The sequence below is a fragment of the Urocitellus parryii genome, chromosome 1, assembly GCF_045843805.1.
Source record: "Urocitellus parryii isolate mUroPar1 chromosome 1, mUroPar1.hap1, whole genome shotgun sequence".
NCBI classification, from domain to species: Eukaryota; Metazoa; Chordata; class Mammalia; order Rodentia; family Sciuridae; genus Urocitellus; species Urocitellus parryii.
Window position 1 is genome coordinate 93,916,511 of NC_135531.1, and position 27,833 is coordinate 93,944,343.

Here is a 27,833-nt window from a genome sequence, read left to right on the forward strand (position 1 = left end):
CATTGTGGGAGGTCTTAAGAGGCCCAAGCAGGAAATTAGGCACCTTACACCAATCATCATTTCAGCCACCATGGCTCATGGTCAGCTATTTATTGCACAACAGGATGAGGCAAGGTGCCCAGAGGTGGCCTGGGACCCAAGGTTTTCCATACCATCAGGACCTGTGTCCCTGGCCTGGCCAAGAGTTGTCCAGGTTATTTTGACTCAAAGTTCACCTACTCAGCTTCCAGTCCAGGGCAAGGGACGGGAACACAAGGAACATGGGCCCCAAGGTCTGTAACAAGGAAGGCATTGATTCCCATCTCTGACACTGTTTCTAACGGGAACTGTTTTTCCCAAACACATCACTTCACACCCCAGTCATTTTAGGCTCGGAACCACACACAGACCCCCAGGCACACACACATGCCCCCCTCCAGCTCCTTCAGCCTCCTCAGAGGCTCTTAGAATCTCTCAGAAGCTCCTAGAATCTCAGGACAGTTGGAGCACAGGTTCTGGGTCCTGTCCTTTCCTGTGCTATGACCATCCAGCTCCTCTCTGGGCACTGTTATCACATGTGTGATAAAAACTGAGAATTTTGTCCTCTCCAGTCTACCTCACACAGGCCCACCCCTCCTACTGCCAGCCCAAACCCACCTTCCAGCCACTCAGAGGGGTCAAAGCCTCCCCTGGAAGCCAACGGCCCAACTTCCTCCTCTTGTAAGTTTTTTATTTTTATTTTTTCTGTGTTGGGGATGGAACCTAGGGGCACTTAACCTTTAGCACTAACCTACATCCCCAGCCCTTTTTAAAATTTTTATTTATTTATTTATTTTTGTGGTGCTGGGGATTGAACCCAAGGCCTCATGCATGTGAGGCAAGCACTCTACCAACTGAGCTATATCCCCAGCCCCCAAATTTATTTATTTTGAGACAGTGTCTCACTAATTTGCTGAGGCTGGTCTTGAACTTTTGCATCCAGCTTGGTAAATCCTTGGTGATTTATTTTACCTGTTCTTACCTGAGTGGAAACGGCTGATGCCTGCACTTCTAAGATGAGCCAGCTCAGCTCCCAGGGCTCTGAGAACCAGAGACTGGAGTTGAGGGAAGGAAGGAAAAGCTAGGCTCCCCAATGAGGGCCACAGCCACCTGGACCTACCTCACTCCAGCCTTTTCACCCCCAATTCCAGGCTGACTCCCCACTCCCCCCCCCTATATTGCTTGCTCACTCCACCTCCACCTGCTGTCTGCACAGCTCCCTTTCTTAGTTCCAACTTGGCCTGGGGCTGCGCTAGCCACTTTCCCCCACAGCCTCCCAGACCAAAGTTCAGCTACTTTTCCAAAAAACAGACTTGATGACCAGAGTCCTTCCTCTTTATCTCAACAGTGCCCACTGGCCTGCTCCACATCAACTAGGCCCATTTTCAGGAGAGGACAGACAGCTCACCACCTCTGGAGACCACCCTGTTCCTGCACATCTCATTCCCACTGCCCTTTGGAGAACACCCCCTCAGGCTGGTTTCCTCCCATTCCTTGCCAACATAAACACATACACAAACACGCCACACCCTGGGAATGCGGTGGGAAAGGGATATACATTTTTGTTGGGGTAGGAAGAAGCCAGCTACCTCCTGAACTCCAGCTCCATCAACCTGGGGTCTCACATACCTTCTTTGAAAATGACTTCTGGCCTGAAGACTGGCTGGAACAGACCAAAAAAGGTGATGGAAGGAAAGGTCAGGGAATTGGAAGCCAGAAACTCTAGACCATTTAGGGGGCCTCAACTCCATGTGGATCAGGCCCTAAGGCCTCACAACGGGAACACAGAGCCCTTGCTAGGCTGGGTGGGATCCGAGCGGGCAGGTGGGGCACAGAGGAGCAGAGATGGAGCGGGACTGGGAGTCCCGCTCATGGGGAGGTAGTACATTCCGTCCAGGGGTCCTGCCTCAGAGGCCCAGGGCAGCTGGGAGCTGCTGAGGGCTGGCAGGCCCGAGGATGGCGGGAGTGAGAGGCCAGGAATAGACCCATAGGCAGCCGGGTAGAGGCCAGGCCCCAGGGATAGCGGGGTGTAGATGTGGCTGGGCTGCCTGGGGGATGAGTGCGGTAGCAGAACCTCCACATACTGCCCGCTCTCGGGGTCGAAGAGCAGCCGCAGCCTCGGCTGCCGCGGCGCCTCCACAAAGTAGTAGCGGCCGGTCTCTGGGTCCACTAGGACCTTCCCCGGGTGCGTGGCTCCCAGAGGCCTGCGCATTGCCTGGGAGAGGCCTTGAGGGGACCGGTCCGTGGGAGGTGCAGAAGCAGCGCGGGGCTGGGGCCGAGCTGTCATGCTGGCCAACGCCTGGGACTCCCGCAGAGCGGGGGAAGCTGCGGATTCGGGGGTCGCAGCAGGGGCCTCTAGTTTGGGTGCAATCCCAGGGCTCGAGTTAGGGCATGCCTGAGGGGAGCCGGGGCAGGATAGTCGGGTCACTGAGGGTCCTAAAGAGGACCGCTGGGGTGAGCTGCGAGCGCCGCCTAGGGGGCTGGTCCGACCCTCGCCGTCGGGAACCAGGCGCGGTGTTTTGGCGTCCGGATTCTCTCCGCCCGGACTGTGGACTAGGACTCTCGAGATCCTCTCTGGCCGCCCGCCCAAGGCCAGAGCACCAGGCAAGCGGATTTCAGTGCGCGCGAAGGGTTTGGCTGTGCTGTTCTCTGCCCTCCGTCGCAAGACGCCGTTGGGCTGCGAGGCGTCCCGTGGGACTGCGTCGAGGGATGGCTCCGGGGACTCGTAGGGGTGCTGCACGACCGGCAGAAAATCCTTGAGAAAAACGGAAGTGTAGTGAGCTGGTGCGGGGGACCCCAGCACCTGATGCTCTGGCGTCTTTGAAGCATCGCCCTCCTCCCCGCTAGAATCCGAAGGAGGCCCAGGTAGCCCTGAGCTTGGGCTTCCAGATGGGAAGCTTGGAGCGTACGTGGTCTTAACTATCTTGCGCACATCTCGTGGCCGCGGAACCGCCACGCGTGAGCGTCCAGAGGCCACTTCAGAGTACAAAGCTTCTGGGCGCACATCAGCGTCCAGGGTCCTCACGACGTGACTGCTCAGGTGCGGCTCGGGGGCCTCTGTCTTTGGCGATGGCTCGGTGCTTGTGAGGACGAGATTCGGACTCTCTCGCGTGGGGGTGCTCTGCACCTCCGTTAGTTCTGGAGTCCCGGGTGCGGCTGGTGTAGGCGGTGCCAACTCCTCAGCTAAACCATTCATAGCTTCCCGAGTAAACGCTGTCGATGAGCCCTGGACCATGGGACCCCCTGTCCCTTGGGGCGATGGGCTCCGCGTTCCAACAGCACGATCTTCCGCCTCCCAAGGGAACAAGGCCAACGGAGACCGGCTTGTACCCGGCCCTACAGCCTCTCCTACTGCTGGTTGCGGAGCGTCCCACAGGGAAGGAACTTCGGGGGGTGAGCTCCTTACTCCAGGAGCACCCTGATTCCAGTGGGAAAGAGTTGGAGGGGAAGGGGTCCTCCTGCTGGAAGTTTCCTCCACAGAGGGATTCTGATTTTCCCAAGCAGAGGATGCTTCAGGGAAAGACGGGCTACTCACCCTCCGTCCAGTCTGATCCCGTGGGAACAGGCAGTGGGGACCCCGCTCGGCCCCATTTGGAGCCTGCCACAATGGAGAAGGGCTCCTTGGCCTCACAGACCTACTCGGAATCTCCGAGGGGTCCCTAGACTTAAAAGGTGGACTGTGTGCCCTAAGAAAAGTTCGATTCGGGGTCTCTCGTGGGAACCGAGTCTTGGGTTCCTGGTTTCGTGCCTCCTGGATCTTTTCCTCCGATTGCAGGAAGATACTGGAACTAACAGGACCCAAAGGCTCGGTGCCGGGCATGGGCTTGTCGCGCCGAATCGCGCGCTCGCGTAGGCTGGGCCAAGGCCGCGGGGCTCTCGCCCGGACCAGATTATCTTGATCTCGGAGTAGCCGAGACTTAGCCTCTTCCAGGACCACGTGGGTGCTGCCGGACGTTTCCCGAGTCTCAGGTTCTGGCCGCTCAGTGGGCCGAAAGGTGGTGCTGCTTGGCTCTGGGGCAGTGGGGCCCATTTTTCTGGCCAATGCTGTCTGCACTAGGCCTGCAGCGGCCTGCAGGCGTCCCATTGACTCGTCTAGGGAGCCGGTGCGCAGGAACAGTGGGGGGCGCGGCGCGCCAGCCGTTCTCGAGGGACTTGCGGGCCGGGGACGAAGCTCGATCTGACGCTTCGGCACCGTCCTGGGCCTGCCTGGAGCGGTGGGCTCCTCCTCCAGCGCCACCTCCACACACTCGAACTGTGCTGAGGCCACAGGACTTGGCCCACCGGGCCGCAGCTCCAGATAGGTGGCCCAGCGGGAGCCACCGTCGGGGGACTGGGGCTGCAGTTGCATAGGGGTGGGTGGCGCTGGCTCCGGCAGCGACGGTTTGCTTAAAGCCGGCGCCATGAGCTCTTGCACCTCGCAGTCCTCGGCATCTGAGCTGCTGAACAGAGGCCTGGCACTGAAGATGACTTCCATCTCCCCCGACGGCAGCATGCGCAGCTGGGGCTGGGGTGGTGGCGGGCCTAAGCCCGGACCTCGGGGGAAACCCGAGCCGCACCAGATCTGCTGGCTGCTATTCTGGGAGCTGACAGACAGGAGAGGCTGCGCGTCCACCCCCCGCCTAGGTACCACGCAGGGCCAATTCTCCTGGCCTTCTGCGTCCGGCCCAAAGTCCGGGGGCTCTGGAGAATCCGGAGCTGTGTGGTAGGAGCCAGATGAACCTGAGGAATCCTGGCGACGCGCGGGGGCCGCGGGCATCCACCTCGGGAGCCCAGGCAGCTCTTGCTGGACGAGTGCGGTCAGCATGGTGGGCCGGGACACCGCGCACTACCTCTCTCGCAGTGCCTCTGCTGGTGGCGCCAGTACTGTCCCCGCCCCGCCGGAGGATGCGATGGGGTCAAAGCGCCTTAAAGCGGCCGCGTCCACTCGCAAGTCAGCGGCATTGGCAGCAGGAGAGAAGTGAGCCTCAAGCCCCCAAGGCAAACCTCCCCCTTTCTCCAAGACTCCGGGGTAGGACTCCAAGGTTTGGACTGACAGGTGAGAGGAAGGCAGGCCCACCTTTGGCGCAGGCAGCTAGATCAAACTTCACCTAATACAAGTGAGGGAACCTGGGCCAAGCAGGGGCTAGCCTGAGGTCAAGTCTGTGGTGTGCAGCGTGTGTGCTATTCAAGTTGAACAGGAAATCAGACCATCAGGCCAGAGAACTCAGGTCTTGCTATTGCCACCTCCCCTCAGTCCCCAAGCTTCTTGATTTTGCAAGGCAAGACCCCTCCCCCACCCTCTCATGGCTTGCCCTGTCATGAATTTCATCCACCACACTCATCCTGCCCCAACAACCTTCCATAGTGTGGAGCATCATGAGAGGCCTCCCCCAGCTCCAACAAAAGTTGTGCTGGGGCCTCAAGATGGTTCTGATCACCAAAAGACAGATTGCCCTTAGTGAGGCTTTGGAAAGGGCTGAAGTGGACAGCTTTACTTTTTATAAACTGCCTTAGTGCCCAGAAGATGCCCTGGATATGCCCTTGGGAAACTTGTGTGGTCCCCTCTAAAGCCCCCAGGCAAAAAAAAGCCCTGTGTGCCCTCACAGGCCCTCATTCCAACCCCCACAACCTTTGGTCCTGCCCTAGGGACAGGCATTGGTGGGGGAGCTGCCACCACCTGTCATTGTCTTATGACAATGGGCACCACTTGCCCTTCAATTCTGGCTTCAAGGTCTTGCCATGACTCAGGCCCCAGCTGGCCCTGGATCAAGAACTCTGGCCTGTATATTCACCCTCACATTGACCCAGAAGAGGCTATAGTTGACAAATCTGACTCAGCCTCATGGGTGCCCTGCCTGGGTATCCCCTTGTTCACCTGGAGCACACTCAATGATGGCTTTTGAAAGGATATATCCTGTCCTTTGCATTGAGCCCTACCTGTGCAACTTGGGCAAGTGGCTGCTCCTTCCCAGATTTCTCACCTTAAAAAAAAGATGCAGGTCAGTGATAGAACACTTGCCTAGCATGTGTGAGGCCTTGCGTTCAATCCCCAGTATTTAAAAAAAAAAAAAAAAAGATACAGCATTGTGGTTTTCCCGCATCCATTTGTGAAGACTGATGAGCTTCTGTTTGGGGGAGGTAGAAGAGGATACAACTGTGATTCATAGGTATAATATTCTTGTTAGGCGATAGCAACTGGTTTCTCAGATCTGTTGGGCGTCCTGGAACCTGCTGTCTTTGAAGTCTCTGGTCAGGGCTTCTCGTGCACAGAAATATATTTAAAGAGTACTGAGAGTGGGGTGAGATGTTGAGGATTAAATACCAAAAGTAAGGGATGGTGCCAACTAGCAAAGACACAGCTCCCCTCTTAGCTATAACCCTGACCCCACCCCCACCCTGCTTTCAGGAGTTGGAGGATTGAGGAGCATCCCCTCAGGAGCCCAGAAGTAGCCTGGAAGGCAGTGGTTCAATGCATGTACCCCAAGCAATTCCTGTTGACTACAGGTCATCAAGGACCAGGAGGCGGACGATAGAAGTGACTGTTGCCTCTTCTCTTGCCCCTTTCTTGGAGGTCAGACCTGGGGTGACTGGACCCACCAGAATGGGAAAGGAAGGGTTGAGGATCCCCCAGAGCAGAGAAGGCATAGGTTGGGCAAAGAACAGGTAGGTGACCACCATTTTATTTTTCCCTGAGACGTTGGTGCCTTCGGGCCTGACGCATTCCTGAAGTTTTCTTATGCTTCTGGTCCAGCACCTGGGCCATGTAGTTCTCCTGCTGCTTCTGGATCCGGAAGTCAGACATGTGATTCCTGCAACGGAGCCAGCTGGCTGGTCGTGGGCTGCAGACAGCCCAGGGTAGGGGCCAGAGGTCAGGCTCCCCACTTCCATCAACAACCCCCAGCCTGGCCCAGGGCCCTCACCTGAATATCTGTTTCTGCTGGCAGATAACTTGCTGCAACTCCTTAATCTCATTTTCTTTGCCATTAAGTATATCTTCTTGCTTTATAATGTGAGACTCAATTTCTGTGGGGGAGAGAGGCAGGGAGGAGGAGTGGTTCCCATCCCAAGAGCCCCTTCATGAGCTAAGTCTCTCATGGGACTTTTAGAACTTGGTTCCCCCCACCCAGGGCCTCTCTGGGAACAACTGCTAATACCTTAGTAGGAATGAGTTTATTATGGAGTTTTGGGAAGAGGGACAATGTCTGATGAGTGTGTCAGTGTCTTTACAACTCTATTCTGGACCTCACCCGGCTGAGGCAGATGAAGGCCCTTGGGAGAAATGATCCTAAAGGCAGGAGGATGAATGACTCCTGTCCTCATTCCTGCAGATATTTACAGATGTCACCTCCTTGGTGAGACCCTCCTAAGACTAAAAATTACAATCATTCCTAATACTACCTATCCCCCTTTCCTGCTGCATTTTCTTCCTTAAGCATCTATCACACCACAAATTTCATTCTTTCTCTCTCTCTCTCTCTCTAGTGTATAAGGTCCACAAGGACAGCGATTTTTATGTTATTCACTGCTTTATCCTTAAGGCTCACAATAGTTAACAGCATGTAGTGGGTACATACTAAGTATATTTATGAAATGAATGAACAGGACATCCTCTGGGGGGCTAGGACTTAGAAATCTCATCTTGATCAGCCATTTCCATCCAACTGACTCACTAAGGATTAGAGAAGCCGCTTAGTAGGGGTCCTATCCCTAGTACCCTCCCCCCAAAAAAGTCTTCCCCAACTTCCCAAGGTACCCACCAAGAGGGCTGACTAGATGCCCAGCAGTGTGCTGGGGCTTCAGGGGTAATGGGAGAAGGTAGAATCCCTAGCAGCATGAGACAGATCCTGAAAGGAACATTAAGACCCAGAAGCTGAGGGCTGGTATACAGCTCAGTGGTGGAGCACTTGCCTTGCATGCATGAGGCCTTGGCTTATACCCCCAGCACCGAAGGAGGGAAAAAAAAGGGGGTCAGAAACTGATTAGAGAACAGGACAAGGCTACATTCCAATAATGCTCATATTGATGAGGCAATGTTACCATTTGGGCCAGTTATCTCCCTTTTCAGATGTGTTTCTTCCGTAAATTGGGGACAGAGATAGTTTCTTTTCTATAGTGGGGTGGAGAAGACCCCCAAAGTTTGTGTTTTGGGTCAAAATCCAAGGAGCTACAGGGACCTGGGGGTGCTTTATTCATGTAATTGCCCTTCATGGAGCCCTGGGAAATTTGGATTTACACAGGAAAAAATCCCACTGCTTTTAGATGTCAGCCAGAATTAACTAGCACCCAGCTCTGACAATACAGAAATGCTGACACATGTAGGTTTTCAGGAGAGAAGATCTGGTACCAAGTGAAGGTACAGTATGGAAAGGAGGAAAGAGACAGGCGGAGGGAGAGAATGAAAATGAGCTCACTGGGTGATGGGACCAGAACTACCGAATCTCCCTCCCAAGGTCAACCAGCTCCAGATTAATTGCTTATTAAGTTCTTTTGGGAACAAAGATTAAAAATTTGTGTGACTCTTAAAATAAATATCTGTAGTATCCAAATGAGAATGGTTAGAAAATCCCTTTGATAAGAATAAAGAGCTATGTTAAGTATAAAAATCAAACTGAAACTTCACAAGGGGGAAGTGGTGGGGATGGGAGTGGGTCAGGGTAAGATTCACATCAGACTGAGTCAGGCAAGGTGTTATTACCCACTGGAGGGGTTCAGGACATTCTGGGGGCAGGCAGCCAAGCCCTGTCCCTATGATACATGAGTAAATACTGAGTTAATCCATGGCCTGGGCTGATCTTAGTTGGAAGGAAATGCCTCAGAGGAAAGATGTCTCTGGAAGTAGTGGGGGAGAACCCCAGGTTCCTTTGGAGGAAGAAGGGGAGATGCCCAGTGAGAGAAAAGTACGAGGGGAACTTTAACCTCGGTATAAAGTCAGAGACTACTTTTTGGGGCCAGGAGGGTGCCAATGCTCAAACATCACTGAGGCCTTTCAGCCTGCTTGACTAGATCAAAATGGCAGCCTTCTGGCATTTCCCAGTAAGAATTTTCACCAGTAGGGACAGAGGTTAGAGCCGTGTGTGAGGGGACACCATGACCCTCTTTGGGGCTTGGACTGATTTCTGGCCTATTTGAGATCTCCCTACAGATGTTGCATATGGAATTTATACCCATTTCTTAAGCTAGGTAAGGGTAGCTCAGCATTCCAGGAAAAAGAGGATCCTGAGGACACTGGGTAGCTGACTTTGAAAGTCCCCTCAACTCACAGCATCAACTGAGCCAGCAAGTGGCTGTAAGTATGTATGTAGAGCAGAGTTGAAAATGGTGGCCCAGACATATTGTCATTGGTTCCCATAATTTTTAAAAAATCTTTAAATTATTTGCAAATACTACAAAAATCAGAAAAGCTTTCATTAAAACTTGGTTTCAGGGCTGGAGTTGTGGGTCAGTGGTAGAGCGCTTGCTTAGCATGTGTGAAGCACTGCATAGAAATAAATGAATAAAATAAAGGTCCATAAGCAACTAAAAAACAAACAAACAAATGAACAACAACAACAAAAAAAAACCCTTGGTTTCAGCCAAGTGTGGTGCACAGGCCTATAATCCCAGCTAATCAGTGAGACCTAGTCTCAAAATAAAAAATATAAAGGGCTTGGTGTGTGGCTCCATGGTTAAGCACACCTGGGTTAAAAAAAAAAAAAACAAAAAACCTTGGTACCAAAAAAAAAAACAAAACTTGGTTTCAGCTGGGCATGGCAGCGCAAGCCTATTAATCCCAGTGACTTGGGAGGCTGAGGCAGGAGGATCACAAGTTCAAAGCAGCCTCAGCAACTTAGCAAGGCCCTAAGTAATTCAGTGAGATGCTGTCTCAAAATTAAAAAAAATATATATAAATAAAAGGCTGGGGATGTGGCTTAGTGGCAAAGCACCCCTGGGTTCAATCCCTGGTACCAATAAAACAAAACTTGGTTTCTAGCTTTTTGTTGTTTTTGTTCTTGGTACTAAGGCTTGAATCCAGGGGCACTTTATCATTGAGTTACATCCCAGCCCTTTTTTTATTTTAAGAAAGGGTCTTGGGGCTGGAGTTGTGGCTCAGTGGTAGAGCACTTGCCTGGCATGTGTGAGGCCCTGGGTTTGATCCTCAGCTCTCCATGTCACCACTGACTCTGAGACTATCAGTCAGCTCTTCAACAGGACTGTTCTTGCCCTGTTGTTCTTGTAGAAGGGTTATGAGTAAAGTACACTATTTCTAAAACTTACCAAAGTGGGAAAACAAAAGGTGGACTAAGAAGGTTGTATGTTTCAAGAAAAGTGGGAGCGAGCCCGTTCTTTTATGGCCAAGAAGAATATTGTACACCAACTGCTTCCCTCATTTCCGTGGCCTGCCTGGTACCTGAAGGCCTTTTCGAAGGTATGGCCCGCTTGGGCATGCCTGTATCCTCATCCGGGAACAGAAGTTGGGGTGCAACCCTGTTTTTGACACAGGCGCTGGGCTGTTAGGAAAGAGCCCGTGTATGATAGCGTGGTGGGGAGTACGAACCTCCCGCCTACCATTGCACTTGGTGATGAGCTGGTCCTTCTTGCTGGACTCCTGCAAGACTCTACTCTTGACATTGGAGAGCCTTTGTAGGGAGGATAAGACAAGATGATGAGCAGGACAGCAGGCAATAAGACCCCCACCCTCCAGAGTCCATCCTGAGGCCCACTCACGCTTTTTCAAAGGCCAGCTTCTCTTTCTCCAGCTGCTTGGACAATACTTCCACCTCACCAAGGGCAAACTGCAATTTCTCCTCTTCCTTGGCCAGGAGGACCTTGGTCTTAGCATGGGCAGCTTTCTCTTCCTGCAGGAGCAGCAGCAGTCACCTTAATACCTCAAGCCACTTTGGATCTCCTAGGCTCCATTAAGCAGCTCCCATTCTCAGATGGGCACACAGAAGTCAGGGTATAGAAAGATTCTTGCCTTACTATGGGGGATGGAGGTTCTCAAAAGCCAATACTCTGCCCAACCACAGGGATCTTGGGAAATGGAGATTAGGAGCCTGAAGAGGGATTACTCACCACCAGCTTCTTCTCCACTGCCTGGAACTCTTCTTTACTGACAAAATTTTCGTCCTGGAGAATCATCTGCAACAGAGCCTGGCTCAGGGAGGGGTACACAGAGTATCCTCTAGGACCAGGACAAAGGATGGATAATGGGATGATGCCCAGGGCACCTAGGATGAGGCAGGTCCTTGGAAGGGATAATCAATTCCACACATTCACTGAATTCCATCTATAAGTCCTGCCCTCTGGGCTGGAGTTGTGGCTCAGTGGTACAGCACTTGCCCAGCACATGTGAGGCACTAGGTTCTATTCTCAGTACTCATATAAATGAATAAAATAAAGGTCCATCAACATCTTAAAAAAAAAAAAAGTCCTGCCCTCAAGGAATAACGGGCTCAAGGAGGGACATTCCACAGATGTGTTTAATGCCAGTGATGGGAAAGCACAAGGGGGTGTGGTGCCCATAGGGGCTTCTGATCCAGCTTGGGGAAGGGTTAGATTTGCTTTTGAAGAGGTAACATGAGTTCTGAGATCTGATTGCTAAATAAGATAGAAGAGACATAGAGAAAAGTGTTCCAGATGGTTGGAACACACATGCCAAGGCCAGCTGCCAAGAAAAAGATATGGATACCTTCAGGGAATGGAAGGTAATTCAGTACCTAGAACTGCATACATTTTGTTGAAATAGGGTATTAGGGTAGCCAAGGGAGCATGTGTCTTGCTTCTTCCTCCCACATCCAACTTCCCAGAAGGGAAGAAGTTGTCTTAAAAATCATTAGAGTGAGATACTGATGTGAAGCCAGTTTTATTTCTGAGATGGAGATACATCTGAACATTCTTACCAAGATAGAAAAGCAAAACCAGAAAAACTATGAACTCCAGCTGTCTAGCACTGGAAGTAATCTGTGGCTCCAATTAGCATCTATGCATCTATTAGCTGGAATTTGAGAAGGCAAAAGCAAAGTCCGGGACACACAGGCTGGGCTGGAGGTTCTTGAGTTAACGTGATCAAGGGCCAAATCTGTGCTTACTGCACTCATTATGGCAATGTATTTGACACATAATAGAAGAAATGATACAATGTTTTCTGCGTGCAAGTGAGGGCACTAGGAAATCAGTGAAGTCGTCTCCACTAAAAATAGAGAAACTGAAGCTCAGTGACTATTTACTATGCCCTGCAGCAATAACGCAGAGTACAGAGAGAGTTACTTAATTTAGATTTGAATTCCTTGGTAAATATTCTGGAAGGTCCCACCCCCTTTTGGCTCCACCCCTTCCAGCCAAGTCCCATTCGGTCTCTGCCTTCCCAAAGACGCCTTTAGTCGTGTCCTAGCCACGCCCCTTGCATCGAAACAGGGTCTGGCCCCGCCCCCGCCCCCGCCAGTGAGGCGTCCAGTCCAGCCTCTACCAGAATTCTTCCGCTGCGTACCACATTCCTCAGCTGGTGGATTAGTTCCTCCTGAGATTCAATCACGTCCCGCAGTTGATCGAAGGCGAGACACACAGATCCTGACCCCCCCTGCGACCACCCGAGGGGCGTCGCCATCTTTCGCCCCCGCCAGCTCGTTGGAAATGGCTGCCGCCAGGCGCCTCACTACGGCGCCCACCAATGAGAATGCGACGCCACAGAGCACCCTGGCAACAGGGGGTGGGGACTTCCTCTGTTAGCAGGAGTAGGTCCCGCCTCTTAAAGGAGCCGCATGGGATAGGGGAATCCTATCAACTCTTTTTTTTTTTTAAGAATATTTTTAGTTTAATATTTTAAAGAACATAGTTTTTAGAATATTTTTAATTCCTTTATTTAATGTTTATTTTTATGTGGTGGTGAGGATTGAACCCAGTGCCTCACACATGCTAGGCAAGCGCTCTACCACTGAGCTACAAACCCGGCCCCCCAACAATTCTTGAGAATTTAAGTTTACAGGAAATTTGCTTATCTAGTGTATATATGTGTATATGTATATGTACACATATATACACACATATACACTAGATATACATATGTATACATATATATACTAGATAAGCAAATTATACATATATAATTATCATTATTTACAAATACCTTTATTTTGTTTATTTATTTTTATGTGGTGCTGAGGATTGAACCCAGTGCTTCAACCAATAAGCTACAACCCCAGCCCCTCTATTATATCTTCTACTTCTCAATCAGTCCTGAGGACAGGCAGGCCCTACTTCCTTTAAGTGTCAATGAGTGGGCAGCACTCAAACACCAATCCTGAGCCTTCTTCCAGGTCCTATTATACTACAAAAAGGGGAAGCAACAGTCAGTTTAGGCACCCTTGTGTGTTTTGCTTCACAGATTTCTTTTCCCTACCCTAATCTCCAAATTTCCCCTATAGTATGAGCCTCCTGGAGCACACATAGTACTTAGGAGGGCTAAACCTATGCAATGAAGATAGGGGAAAAAATAAATAAACGAGAAGACTTCACCCAGGATGAATCCTCATACCGATATCAGGCGGTCTCTGTCTCTCTGTCTCTCTGTCTCTCTCTCTCTGTCTGTCTCTCTCTCTCTCTCTTTCTGTGTGTGTGTGATTGAATTCAGGACTTTGCACACGCTAGGTAAGTGTTCTACCACTGAGCTACATTTCTAGCCTGATATAAGGCTCTGGACACCCACACTAGAGCCATGTGCAACCGTGACCAGGAAGCCCTAAAGAACCAGAAGAGATTAAGAAGGCTGAAGTGGGACTTGAAGGAAAAATACTCTAAAATAGAAAATGGAGGCAGGGAAGAACAAAGTGATCACATATTTTCCAAATCCCCACCAAAGGCTTTTTTTCTTTTTCTTTTTATCCCCCACCCCCCGCCCCAATAAGATGAGACTTGGGAAGACTCAGAGTTGATATGATTAAGTGTTCGCTATTTTATGGCATCGTTGTCCCTGTCCCCTTGCCCCAGTACTAGGAATCGACCTCAGGGCTTCAGGCACGGTAGTGCAGCAGTCTACTACTGAATTACATCCTCAGTCATCTGTTATGCTTTCTGAATATTATTTCATGATGTCCCTGGAGAAGAGGTTTCTCCCAAAAGTCTAAGGAGTTCTTAGAAGGAATGCAGCTCAGAAACAGTGGGGTTCTTGGTATATGTGATGGGAAAAAAAAAGTTAGCATGTGTCAGTCAAAGGCAGAGACAGAGCTTTATTTAGGAAAATAGATATAAATTGAAGAGAGAATGAGGACCATCAAAAGAGAGAAGCTGCCTTTAGAGGGTATACCAAGGAACACACATTTCAAGAGAGAATGCTGTGGGGCGTGGTGGCACATGCCTGTAATCCCAGTGGCTGGGGAAGCTGAGGCAGGAAGATCATGTGTTTAAAGCCAGTCTCAGCAAAAGCGAGGCACGAAGCAACTCAGTGAGACCCTGTCTCTAAATAAAATACAAAATAGGGCTGGGGATGTGACTCAGTGGTCAAGTGCCCCTGAGTTTAATACCCAGTACAGAGAGAGAGAGAGAGAGAGAGAGAGAGAGAGAATATTCTGGCCAAATCCAGGGAGTCTTATTTTGGAGGTTCCCAGCTCTTCTTTTAAAGGAAACTTTGTGAGGGGTGGGAAGGTATATAGAAGTGAAATCAGTCAGTGATCTCAAGTTGATGTGGCCTTCATTATCTGATCAATAGAGAATGCTTAAAAAGTCCCTTAAATTATAGTTTCCTCAAGATATCTTATTTCTTTGCTTAATCTAGTTATTGTTTTTTTTTTTGTTTGTTTGTTTTGTTTTTAACAGTGCACAGGTAGATTTATAGATTTCTCAGGAATTTGGTAGTAACAAGTCTGGAAAAAGGACAGGTTTAATGGGTGACAGGCCTGGAAAAGTATGCAGAAGTTCTAACCATTTTATTGTCTTTCTTGTGTGTCTCCTTTTTACCATTTCTTGCTTTTTCTATTGTACCTCAGTGTGATACTCATAGTTTTGTGAAGTAGGTTATACTTTCCCCATTTTATAAATGAAATGGCAGCTCTGTGAGAATGAGTCCTGTAATGACTCCTGGACATGGTTGCATAGGACTCTAGTGTGGTAGAGTGGCTGTCTAGAGCCTGGAGCCTGATATCAGGCTCCAGGGGATGCAGCTCACTGGTACAGGGCTTCAAGATCAAATCACTGGATTCTGTTCTTACAACTGGGGCCTGGGGCATGGGGCCATGTGGTTTGCAGAAACAGAACCTGATATCAGAGTATGAGATATGAGGATTCATCCTGAGTGAAGTCTTTTCATTTTCTTTTTCTAACTGTCTTTATTGCATAGGCTTAGGCCTCCTAAGGACTATTGTGTTCAAGGAGGTTGGAGTTCCATTTTTCAAGGTCATACAAGCTAGTAAATTGTGAAACAGGGCTCTGCCATGAGAGGTTTATTCCAGAGTCCATGCGCTTAATTGTGATGCTGTGTTGCCTTTTTTTTTTTTTTTTTAAAGAGGGAGAGAGAGAGAGAGAGAGAGAGAGAATTTTAATATTTATTCTTTAGTTTTCGGCAGACACAGCATCTTTGTTTGTACGTGGTGCTGAGGATTGAACCCGGGCCGCACGCATGCCAGGCGAGTGGAGTGCGCTACCGCTTGAGCCACATCCCCAGCCCGCCTTTTTTTTTTTTGGTATTAGAGATTAAACCCAGAGATTCTTCATCATTGAGCTACACTTCCAGTCCTTTTATTTATTTATTTATTTATTTATTATATTTATTTTTTAATTGTAGGTGGACACAATATTTTATTTTTAATGTGGTGCTGAGGATCAAACCCAGAGCCCCATGCGTGATAGGCAAGCACTCAACCTCTGAGCCACAAACCCAGCCCCCCTTTTTATTTTTTGAGACAGGGTCTCATGAAGTTGCCAAGGTTGACCTCGAATTTGCAATCCTCCTTCCTCAGCTTCCCACCTGAGTCACTGGGTATACAGGTGTGCATGTGCCACCACACCCTGCTTTATGGATGCATTTTTATTGAACAAAGTGGAAAATAAAGTTATGGAATTTGATACCCCACAAGCAGGAAATGACTAAGTTAAAAATGAATTTGGGAAAAAAACGTAACCGTGTCCACTAAGTGAAGTGTAAAGTTCAGGTAAGCCACACTGTTCCCTGGAGCTCTGCAAGGGCCTCTTGTGATGGATGGTGTGGGCTGACAAACTTTGCCATTGCTATGGGTTTCATGGCGGTAGCTCTTGTTTTGTTTTTCCTTATTTCTTGCACCCATTCTCATTCCTTGGGGTCAAGGCCATCTCTGTTGATTTCTGTTAAAACAGCATAGTTCAATAGAATATCAGTGATGGAAATGTTCCACATCTGCATATCCCATAGGGAGCTACTAGTTACTCATGACTGTTTAGTACTTGAAATGTGTCTTGTGTGCCTGAGGAATAGCCTTTTTTGGACCTGGGATTTAACTCAGGGGCACTTTTGCCACTGAGCCACATTCCCAGCCTTTTTTTTTTTTTTTTTGAGAGAGGGTCTCACTAAGTTGCTGAGGCTAGTCTTGAACTTGTGATTCCCGTCTTAGCCTCCTGAGTTGCTCTTATTACAGGTGTGCACCACTGTGTCCCAGTGCTTTCTAAATTCTAAAAACATTTGCAGGGCATGGTGGCACCTGACTGTAATCCCAGCTGCTTAGGAGGCAGGAGGATTACAAGTTCCAGATAAGCTTCAGCAATATAGAAAGACCCTGTCTCATAAAATAAAAAGGGCTGGGGATGTAGCTCAGTGGTAGAACACCCCTGGGTTCAATCCCCAGTACTGCAAATTAAAAAAAATATGTTAGTGGCAATTTATACTTGTTTATTTTTGCATGCTGGAGATCAAACTTGGTGCCTTGTACATACTAGACAAGTGCCATATACTGAGCTACGTCACCAGCCCAACAATTAAATTTTTTAAAATATTTTTTAGTTTTCGGCGGATACAACATCTTTATTTTATTTGTATATACAACAATTTAAATTTTAATAAGCATACATGGCTAGTGGCTACTGTATTGGACAATTTGGGCCTAGAAGTTACTGTGTAGGTTTTGTGTGTCAGCATTAAGCCTTCTCAGAATTTTGTTCACCCAGATCACCCTGGACAAAGCTGCACATTCCTCTCGGACAGTGATCCCTGAATCGTCCCCATGAACTGTGTTCCCTTCCTAGAATCTTTTAGGTTACAGCTTGTTTTCTCTTGTCCATGTTCACTTCCACCAGCTGGAAGAGGCTGTTCTTCAGGTATTTGGGACAAAACCCTGGAGAGCAGTAGACTCTAGCAGCCAGTTCCCCGGGATGGGAGGTTATGAGAAGAGAGAACCTTGGATCCAAGTCTACATCTGTGTTCCAGCATGAACATGAGGGGTGGTCACCCTGGTTGGGGCCACCACAGACTCCTACTTTATAAGTCAAAAGCACTCAGATTTTTGGCCAACCAAGGCTCAGTGAGACTCAGGATGACATGACATCACAAATAGCCTGTGATCCTGCCCCAGGAAAGGTTTGTCATCCTAATTGATATTCAGGTTATCTATTGTTTTATAACAAATTATTCCCAATTTTTTGTAAATCACTTAAAAATAATTTTGCTGGGGCTGGGGATGTGTCTCAAATGGTAGCGCGCTCACCTAGCATGCGTGAGGCACTGGGTTCGATCCTCAGCACCACATAAAAATAAAATAAAGATATTGTGTCCACCTAAAATTAAAAAATATTAAAAAAATAAATCATTTTGCTAAGCTGGGCACAGTGGGACATGCCTGTAATCCCAGCAATTTGGGAGGCTAAGGCAGGAGGATTCCAAGTTCAAGGACAGCCTAGGCAAATTAGTAAAAACTTATCTCAAAATAAAATTTTTAAAAAGGGCTGTGGATGTAGCTCAGAGGCAGAATGCTCCTGGGCCCGATCCTCACTACCCCAAAATTTATAGTACTAATACTAATCTTGTTCATGAATCTGCATTATGGGGAGAGTTCAAGGATGCAAGCTGCTCTCTGTTTCATACAGTGTCAGCTGGAATGGTTTAACTTGGGGTCAGAAGTACTTCAGATGGTTCACTCTTATGACTGACATGTTGGTCTCAGCTAGAACTGAGGACCAAGGTCTTGGTTCTCTTCATGGACTGCCTGAGCTTTCTCATAGCATAGTAGTTGAGCTAAAGAGAAAGCATCCAAATTGACAGAAAACAGAAAGTGCCAGTGTCTTAATAAGGCAAGCACTCCACCAACTGAGCTATATCCCCAGCACCCTCTGCTGTACTCTTTTAGTCAAGGATCATGGAGTCAGATTTGAAGGGACACCCTCACCACCCCCCACCCCCATCAATGGGAGTAGCATCAAAGAATTTGGCTGCTCCATCACAGATGGTATGTTACTCCCTCAAAGGTTGATCTCGCATAAGACCAAATTGGAGCTCAGTCTAGTGGACGAGTCAGAAAATACTGAAGTAAAACACTCACACAAATTCCAAATGATGCCATCGTTCAAATGAATATTATACCTAAGACAAGTGCTAAGAAAGAAAGGAATGAGAGGAATTTCAAGGGAGATTTAGCCCTGTCTGTGGAAGGAAAAGCATCTGTAAGGAAGTGATTTTCTTGCTTAAATCTACAAAGATAACCAGGAGATACTTAGCAAAGGAGGTAGGGACAGGTGAGTAGAAAAGGATTCTAGAAAGAGAGAACAGTATACACAAAATCTCTGAGGCAAAAGGTGTTGGCAGAGGGTAGAAAGTAAAAGATTATTATGTTAGAAAACTAAAAAATCTCTAGGACAGTGAGTAGAAGCCAGGAATTTGGCAGAGCTTTGCCAAACCATGGCAGGCTATTCTGAAGACACAATTTTCATCCCAGAGGCAAAGGAAAGCTACTTGAAATGTTTTATTTATTTGCTGGCACAGCAGATTGAACCCATGGGCACTCTACCAGGAGCTACACTGCGAGCCCTTTTTATTTTTCGAGACAGGGTCTTGCTAAATTGCTGAGGTTGGCCTTGAGCTTAGGAACTTCCTGCCTCAGTTGGGATTATAGGCATGTGTCACCTCACCCAACTGGGATCTCAGATTTTTGCTGTCAGCTGTTCCTTGGGTCTCTTCTGCATGGCTATGTGGTTGAATAGCAGTCTCAGGTAGTTGGATTCATATGGTGACTGGCATTCCCCAAAGTGCAAAAATGGAAACTGCCAGTTTTGCCACATTCTATCAGTTGAAGATCAACAACCAACTCAGATTTAGAATGGGGACTACACAAGGGCATGAAGATATGTGGTCTATTGGGGAACACCAAATCCAGTGACCACACAGAATCCCTCCTGGGATTCTGACTTTTGTACTTGGATAGTGATGCTGTCCATGGGAATGGAAGCCCTAGGTGTGGCTTCCATGCTCCTACATTAAAAAAAAAAATTCATCTCTGTAGGAAGAAGAGTGATTTTGTTGCAAGTCTGAATTGAAACTCTCTGAGGAGTTGCTTTCACTGATCCTTCAGATTGGGTTAAATCCCTGTTATGGATTCCTTGCTCCCTTAGGTCTTCCCTTTGACATTCATCCCACTGAGAGCATTGTCTAAAGTCTGGCTTCCCTGCTAAATGTTCACTTCAAGAGTTTTGGACCTAGGTCTCACTTGTTCCCTGACCCCTATCCCAAAAATGCAGACCATATGTCACATAGCAAGTTCTCAAACTTTGCTGAATTGAATCTCATGTCCATTTTGTTTAAACTGAAAGATATGACAATCTGGGCTTATGTAAATACCATGCATTGTATTTTTAAATCGACTTTCCTAAACATGGGGCACTGGGAAGAAGCCAACAAGGAACTTGGACTATACCTGGTTTTTCTGATGCTCAATCTTGTCTTCATCTGTAGATTGACTATGATATGCTGCAGCTGCTGTTATGTGATAGAAAATATGGACTCCATGATGCCATAGATACTATCTACTGTTGTAAACACAAATAATTCCACCCATGGATGATGTAAGACTGAAGCAGAGGACAACAGCTTCTGTAGCCTGAAATACCGTAAGGAAGTCAAGCATGTGCAGTGCCCAAGGATACCATAGGCAGAGGGTAAAATAATAAAGGGGAAAAAAAAGCCATTCTTTTTACATAAAATCATTTAATGTTTTCTTTGTTAAAATACACTCAATCTAGATGCAGTAGATCAGGTGAACAGAGTGTTCAGGATTTGAACTCCACCAGGAGCTGATTTCATCTGTGTCCTCCCTGACTCTGGTCACAGAACATTCACATCTATAAATCTGCGTACTGAATATGATGCAAATGATGTAATCAGTACCTAACGCATGGGTATATAATTACGTAGTGGCCACTGCACAAGGTATCAACAATGCAGCCTCAAAATATACGATGTATAGTAACTTGTCTATCTCCAAAAATAATTAAGACACTAAGCGAACACCTTAATTAGTCCAAAATAAATGCAAATTGCTAGCTCCTGTGAGGAGCAGTGCATGCAGAGACTTGGTTGTATGGCCAGTTGTTAACAGAAAGCTTCTGGAATTCCAACATGCTTCCTCACAGTGTTGTCCTGAGTGTGAGGATAAAAATAAGGAGTACATAGCTTGGCCAAGCTGCTGAATCTCATGTTCTAGTGAGGTCTGGAGTTACTGTAATTTCTAATGGTTTCCAGAGAGCGCAGCAATGTTCTTTTTTTTCTTTTTGGTACTGGGGATTGAACCCAGGAGCATTCTGCCTCTGAGCTATATCCACAGCCCTTTTTAAATTTTATTCTTTTGAGACAAGGTTTCATTAAGTTGCTGAGGCTGGCCTTGAACTTGTGATCCTCCTGTCTCAGCTTCCCAAGTTACAGGGATTACAGGCATAAACCACTGCACTCAGTGCAACATTATTTTCTCACTCTTAAGCCATGAGGCCTGTTAAGGAAGTTTAAAAGTTTTCTGGGTTTGAGCAGATGAACTCCAGGTCTACTGACCTGGGTACATGGGTTCCTTCAAGCTGCAAGTTTCTTTGTGAGAAGGATTTTCATTCTTCCCTCCTTAGATCTGATCAAGCAGTGCAGGAGAGCATCTTCACTTGAATGAGAGCTTGTTTCTGTGTGAGCTTCAAGCCCTCTTTCTTAGCCTCACTCCCAACACCAGGGTCCAATCTGTAGTAGCCCTCCAACAAGTAGTCTTGAGCTGTGTGCCAAGTTCCAACAATGAGAATAGCCTTCCCTAAAGAGTTTATATACCAGTAAAAATCTTCCAAAGGATTTAGGCAAGAAGGAAAATCTTATTTTACCACCATGCAGGCAACCCATCTAAAATACAGCCAAGGATATTTGTTTAACATTATTCTTGATAGTACCAAATAGATTAAATTATCTGTCAACCAAAAGCAAATATGGTTCCCTTGAGAAAAACCAGATGTGGGTATTGTGGTCCAGTAGTAACAAATAAAACAATACTATTAATGCTATAAAAACAATTAGTATGATATTTAATGGAGTTAGTATTGTCTCTATTTAGTAGCATCACATTTAATTAATCACTACCATGAAATCCATAAAATGTTTGACAACACTATTTGTGGATATCTTCTAGGGCAGGGTCTTTTGCCTTTTAACCTATCACTGTTTCCACTGTGGTGTTTTTTTTTTTTTTCTTTTTTTGCAGTACTGGAGATTGAACCTAGGGCCTCATGCATGCTAGACAAGCACTCTATTACTGAGCTATACCCCCAGCCCTTTTTATTTTGAGCCAGGATCTCACTATTGTCAAAGCTGGCCTTGACTTTACAATCTGCCTGCTTCCCAAGGGACTGGGATTACAGGTGTGTACCACGAAATTCAGCTATGACTCATTTTCTAGCAGAGGTGGAGGCTGGAGAGTGGCTGGGATTATAGGTGTGCACAGTTGTGACCAGATATGGTTCACTTTCTAGCAGAGGTTGAGGAGAGCTTTGATTTTTGTGTGTGTAAGAGCTTTCCATAAGACTGTTTGACTCATGGGAACAATTATAGTGTAAATCCTCTGTCACTCAGAGATCAGGAAGACCCAACAAAACCCAGAATAGACCTAGCTGGGCAGCAAAATCTGGCTATATCCAGAACTGCTACTCCTTCCTATAACTGAACATTTGTCACTACCAGTCACCAGCCCTCCCCCCATCCCCGGACCCCCGCCTTTTTTCTGGCACCTTGGATTGAACCCACTTTACCACTGAACCACATCCCCAGTCCTTTTTATGTTTTATTTTGAGTCAGGGACTTGCTAAGTTGCTCAGGGCCTCCTTAAATTACTGAGGCTAGCTTTGAACTTGCAATCCTCCTGTCTCAGCCTCCTAAGACTCTGGGATTACAGATGTATGCTACCATACCAGGCCCAAAGCCCCCATTCTTTACCTAAGAACTCATCTCCTGTCCCTATGGAATGTGCACATATGAACAGTGCTAGACATCGGAATGGAGAAACTTTACTTTGGAACTCAGACTTAATGTAGACCCTCCTTTCAATAGGAACTCTTCTTCCAAACCCAGAGAAGAATGTAGACTATGGTCATCTTCCTGGTCCTTTCAATTTCAGAGGCTCATAATAATCTGGGCAGCACATTCCAAGTCGCTCCCTTCCATAGGAAAAGCGTAGAACCACATAGTCTAGGCAGCAACTTATTTCTTCCTTGTCACCAGTGGGAAGGGCTGCCTGCCTTTAAGGAAACTCTTACTTTGTATACAGAATTTATTCATGTGGTCCTGCTTCCAATGAACAACAGGAATGCAGGACTGCCATAAAAAGAACAGAGGAGTGAGTTGTGGGCAACAGAGGCATCCTTGGGAAAGATGCTGCTTTGCCAGTCTGGCTTGAATCACCTGAGAAATGAGGATGAGCTCTCACATTTTCCACTGATAATCCACCTACCAACCAGCTCTGCCACTGCCAGTTGTATAACCAAGGTCAACCAACCTCTCTGGTCAAGGTTCTCATTCATAAAAGCAAAGATAATACACCTACTTCACAGAGTTGTGAGGAAGCTTCACTAAAAAAATATATGTGAGAGCCTGTGTTTTATAGCAGGCACTCAATAAATGTTGAATGAATGAAAACCATTTTATACCACAAACTTGAGGGTAAAACAAAATGACTGCTGGGGCCAATGCTAGCCCCTGATGGACACAGAGGCAATCTTCCCCTTCCGTCTCTAGGCATGAGCCATAGCCTGGCTGGAATGCTTCCTCTTAGGTCTGATCACTGTTCCTCTGTGGGGTGTAGGGACTTGGCTCAAAAACGATGATACCAAATGATGATACCAAGGGGAAATGACAAAAAGAACATTCTCTAGTTGTGTGATAAATACTTGAGAATGTGCGCTGAGGAGCTGAAACTTTGTCTTGCATTTTATCTTCTCCCTCAGTCCTTGCTTCCTGCTGCTGAGTTGTCAGTGGAACTGTATCACAGCTCAACAGTTTCTAATTTCTGGCCCCTCTATGGGAGGGAGGAGTAAGGAAAATAAAAGAACCTCAAATCATTCAGTTTGCTATTGCCCCTGACTGAACAGAGACTAGGATAACAAACAACTATTGGTTAAATAGTTTAAATGTCTCCATAATCCCTTTAGAAAATAGAAAGTTGAACAGTAACAAGTTCCGAAGGCTGAATCTTAGGGGAGATGATGTCTCTAATGCAAGGAGAGGTATAATTTTTCAGACATTGTAAGTAATATAAAGCTGCTTTGGATAAGTCCAGGGGTACCTAGGTAATGAAAATTCACTGAAGAAGGGAAGGGAAAAAATGTAGATCTTCTCTGGGATGCCCTTAACTACATTCACAGAGGCAGGGTAGGCCTGGCGCAAGGGGGCTCAGTGAAACGCTTTGCCATTCATGTCACTTAGGAATGTTCCTGTCCTGGGAGCCACTCCCTGGGAAGGAATCTGTGATGACAAGTCTGGCTCCATGCTCAAGCTCTTAATTCTGCTCAGTAAACAAAGTTAGTAAATTGTAAAATGTTTGTGATTTCCTAATTTTGTATTATAAAATGGAATTAGGAACATAAATAGTAACAAGTAACAAAACCCCAACCCTGCCCTGGACCATCATTCTCTCAACCACCTCTGCGGAGGCCAATAAGTTTGGAAAGTTTTTCACAGTTTTCAAGTTTGAGTGACTCTGCTTTCTGTTTCAATCGTTCATCTCTGTATAATCCTGCTAAATTTGTCAACTCCGATTCTGAAAGATAAAAAAAAAATAACAAATTCATCAAGTGTTGAGCTTGTTTCATTTCAACATTTCTAGAATCAAAGTGCCATTTATTTATTTATTTATTTTGGGTACCAGGGATTGAACTCAGGGACACTCAACCACTGAGCCACATCCTTAGTCCTATTTTGTATTTTATTTAGAGACAGGGTCTCAGCTGAGTTACTTGCAGCCCACTTTTGCTGAGGCTGGCTTTGAGCTTGAGATACTCCTGCCTTGCCTCCTAAGCTGCTGGGATTACAGGCATGCGCCACCATGCCCAGCCACAGTGCCTTTTATTTTAATGCTTTTCTTTTCCTTTAAATTTAAGCAACAGCTCTTCCTGTAATCTGCCTGAGGTGATCTGTGAAAATGATTACCTACTCTGTTGACCCGAAAAACCCACAAAATGATGTAAATCAAGAGGCTCTCAAGTTCAGTTTAAGAACACCCATGAAACTGCATAGGCCATCAGGGACATGCATAGGTGAAAAGATACCAAGTACCTGAAAGATGTCACATTTTTTTGGGGGGTGGGTGTACAGGGGTTTGAACTCAGGGGCACTTGACCACTGAGCCACACCCCCAGCCCTATTTTTTAGTTTAAGTCTAAAAAGCACCTTCAGACAGGGTCTCACTGAGTTGCTTAGTGCCTCACTTTTGCTGAGGCTGGCTTTGAACTCGTGATTCTTCTGTTTCAGCCTCCTGAAGCAAAGATGTTACTTTAAAGAAATAATGTGTGCCATTCTGGAGTTATAATGGTGGAATTGGGAGGTATGCCAGGCCAAAGAGTGGAGCTGGTCATAGGGTTGATGGCCCAAAAAGAATGCTGAATTTTTGCTGCTCATGCTTAAAAATGCAGAGAGTAATGAACTTAAGGGTTTAGACACAGATTCTCTGATCACTGAACATATCCAAATGAACAAAGCACCAAGATGCGCTGCTGTATTTACAGAGCTCCTGGTCAGATAAACCATGCCACATTGAGATGATTCTCACTGAAAAGGAACAAACTGTTCCTAAACCAGAAAAGGAGGTTGCACAGAAGGAAAAGATATTCCAAAAGAAACTGAACAAACAGAAACTCATGGCAGGAGAATAAATTCAGCATAAAATAAATGCAAATAAAAATTAAAAAATAAAATAAACTTAAGCAACGTTTACTCATTTATTCAAGAAACATGTTCTAGCACTAGACCAGGTGCTGAGGATTAAAGGACACCTGTGATCCTGCTGTCCTACAGTATCTGTGCTCTATTATAAAAGCACTGGATGTAGTTCTTATCTATAAAACATTTGGCACCAGACTTAGGAAATATGCACGTGTGCAGTAAGAGGAGACTGTCACCACCTTTCCACCAATGGTATTCAGATGGCAGTTGGAGAGACAGAAGTCCAATGGCCTGTTCCTGTCATCTGAAGCAAAGACAGCTGCTTCATTCTTTCTCTGGCCTTGATGGATCATAACTCACATGACACAGGGCCTATCTCTGTTGGGAAGTGTCTACAGAAGGCCAGGATGCTAGTGGCTTTCTTTACTGCCTCTCTCTCTCTCTACATGTGGGGTCCCCAACTTAAAGGCCAAAGGCAACTGGCCTCTTTTTTTTTTTTTTTTAAAGAAAGAGTGAGAGAGAGGGAGAGAGAGGGAGAGAGAGAGAGAATTTTAATATTTCTTTTTTAGTATTTGGCGGACACAACATCTTTGTCTGTATGTGGTGCTGAGGATCGAACCCGCGCCGCACGCATGCCAGGCGAGCCCAACTGGGATCTTTTAAAAGTGAAATCATAGTGTCCAACTAGCTCAGTCAGTAGAGAATGAGACTCTTAAAATGAAATCATCTGGATTTGGTGACCTTTGTCTCCTTGGATAAATGAATTTCATTTTCTCTTCATGATAGAGAAGGTCATTCTATTTTTAACTAGAATATAATCTCTGCTGTGTTCCCTGACCCTATGGTGGTTTGGCTCTCTTGACTTTTTATTCTTTTGTGAGGTTTCAGAAATATTCTAATTGAGGAAGGCCTAAAAGGCATCTTCAGAGGTATGCCCATCAGGACACATTAGTAGGAGGGCATGCCTGGATGGCGTATGGCTTCATACAGCCTCCTACAGCAGGCAGCTACTTCATATTTAAAGGACCACACTTGTGAAAATACTATCTTAATCATTTGGAAATATATCTAATCATTCTTAATCATCTTGGTGACAGATTTTGCTTTTCTTGAGGGAACAAGAGGCACCTGTCTGATTAATCAGCAAACTGCCTGGAAACAGGAATTAATATTTAGCCAGGAGAAACAATGGCCATTGCTTTCTGAATAAGTTTCTATCAAAACAAAGCACTTGCTGGTATTTCTGTTCACAATAATTCTATTTGCACCGCATAGGACTCAAAGTGCGATTAAGTGCAGGACTCCAGGGTGAGGGATGGATATGCATGAAAACCCTCCCTCTACAATGGAGCTGCAGAGCCTGGGCTCTAGCCCAGCAGTGACTTGGCAAGCAGCGAGTCCCCTAGGCTCTAGGACAATGTGCTCTCACCCCGTGGGGAGGGTGCCTGCAGTGCCAGCAAGCTAGAGCTTGCCTTGGCAGAGTCAGCCTTGCAGGTGATGGCGCTTCATAGAGGATCATGTGCGGCACCCAAATGAAAAATCCTCTGCTCCGGTGTCCTGCCCAGAACTCAGCACTATTTCTCCAGCCTCTCTGGCATGTGGGAAACCTAATCAGGAATCTTCCATGAAATCAGTCTATGCTTTTGGTCCTTCAGAATCAGTTACACCAGTATATGGAATAGATTCTGTGGTTTTGCTTTTCATGGACATTATTTCCTTAGGTTTTTTGGTTACCGGCCTTTTTACAATGCCTCATTCCCTGAATTTTCATTCCAGAAAACACTAAAGGCTACTGATTCCTCATATTTTCCACATTGGAGAACACTGTTAACAAGCTGATGAAAGATAACTGTACATGTGTGAATGCTTTTCTCAAAACATCACATTCTTTTCATAAAACTATTGAAATTGGGTCAGGGACCCCTGCTCCAAAGTGATGACCTGGCATAAGGTCAGCATTTCAAGGAGTGGTGTCCCACACCCTCTCTACCACACTCGAGAAACCTCTCCAAGCTATAGGTGAATCCCTTCACTTTTACATGTGCAAAGGGTCAACTCAAAGAATGTTATTTTGATGAATTTCGTTAATATTCAGTAACTTTTAAGTAGCTGAAAAAAATCTTTGGGAGGGGAGGATCAAGAGAACATCTTTTCTTAACAAAATGTTCCTCTTTGCCCCTAATGCCAGTATAATAGATGGACAGAGCACTGAGCCTTGAAGGTAAACTGACTCTGGCAAATTGCCAAGCAAAGCAAATCCCAGAGCCTCTCTCAAGAATAGTCTGTGCAAGAGCCCAGATTGGAGCTTGACATCTGGAAGGTCCCAACAAATCCCAACTACCCTCAGGATGCAGCCCCGTGAGATATTGTTGCCACCAGTCTACAGTGCAAGGCCATGCAAAAACCTGAACTCCACCAGGAATCAGGCATTTATATGCCAGGCACTGTGCTGAGTTATACCCTCACAATCTCCTATATTCCATATACCCTTTCCAGGAGGAAGTTAATTTCCATTTTCAAA

The 27,833-nt window shown here is 46.7% G+C and overlaps 4 protein-coding genes across 6 annotated transcripts in view; all 4 read right to left on the reverse strand.

The window, feature by feature from the left end:
• The window catches only part of Slc23a1 (solute carrier family 23 member 1), a 30,546-nt gene extending 19,972 nt beyond the window's left edge, over positions 1–10,574 (reverse strand). Inside the window, exon 1 of the mRNA XM_026401282.2 lies at positions 10,532–10,574. The gene's annotated coding sequence lies outside the window, so the exon portion shown is untranslated. The remainder of the gene's footprint in view (positions 1–10,531) is intronic.
• On the reverse strand, positions 54–5,053 carry Prob1 (proline rich basic protein 1). Its single transcript, XM_026401281.2, has one exon. It carries the CDS (start codon positions 4,820–4,822, stop codon positions 1,790–1,792), a length of 3,033 nt encoding a protein of 1,010 aa, XP_026257066.2. The 5' UTR covers positions 4,823–5,053; the 3' UTR covers positions 54–1,789.
• Spata24 (spermatogenesis associated 24) lies at positions 6,646–12,621 on the reverse strand. Of its 2 annotated transcripts, none has more exons than XM_026401284.1 (6): positions 12,464–12,621; positions 11,050–11,115; positions 10,702–10,832; positions 10,543–10,613; positions 6,918–7,020; positions 6,646–6,806 (listed from the first exon to the last, which is right to left on the reverse strand). In XM_026401284.1, the coding sequence occupies exons 1-6, from the start codon at positions 12,578–12,580 to the stop codon at positions 6,677–6,679; spliced, it is 618 nt and encodes a 205-aa protein (XP_026257069.1). In that variant the 5' UTR covers positions 12,581–12,621; the 3' UTR covers positions 6,646–6,676. The 2 variants fall into 2 exon arrangements, with proteins under 2 accessions (XP_026257069.1, XP_026257068.1); XM_026401283.1 differs by having other exon boundaries at positions 6,646–6,836.
• A 7,256-nt stretch (positions 12,622–19,877) lies between these two features.
• Positions 19,878–27,833, reverse strand: part of Dnajc18 (DnaJ heat shock protein family (Hsp40) member C18) — a 28,517-nt gene continuing 20,561 nt past the window's right edge. Inside the window, exons 8-9 of one of the 2 annotated variants that reach the window (XM_026401277.2) lie at positions 24,075–24,191; positions 19,878–21,167 (exon numbers count right to left, since the gene is read on the reverse strand). In XM_026401277.2, the coding sequence (XP_026257062.2) occupies positions 21,037–21,167; positions 24,075–24,191 (248 nt within the window). In that variant the 3' untranslated portion in view covers positions 19,878–21,036. Of the gene's footprint in view, positions 24,192–27,833 lie in introns of both variants that reach the window. The other variant, XM_026401278.2, reaches the window with a different exon arrangement.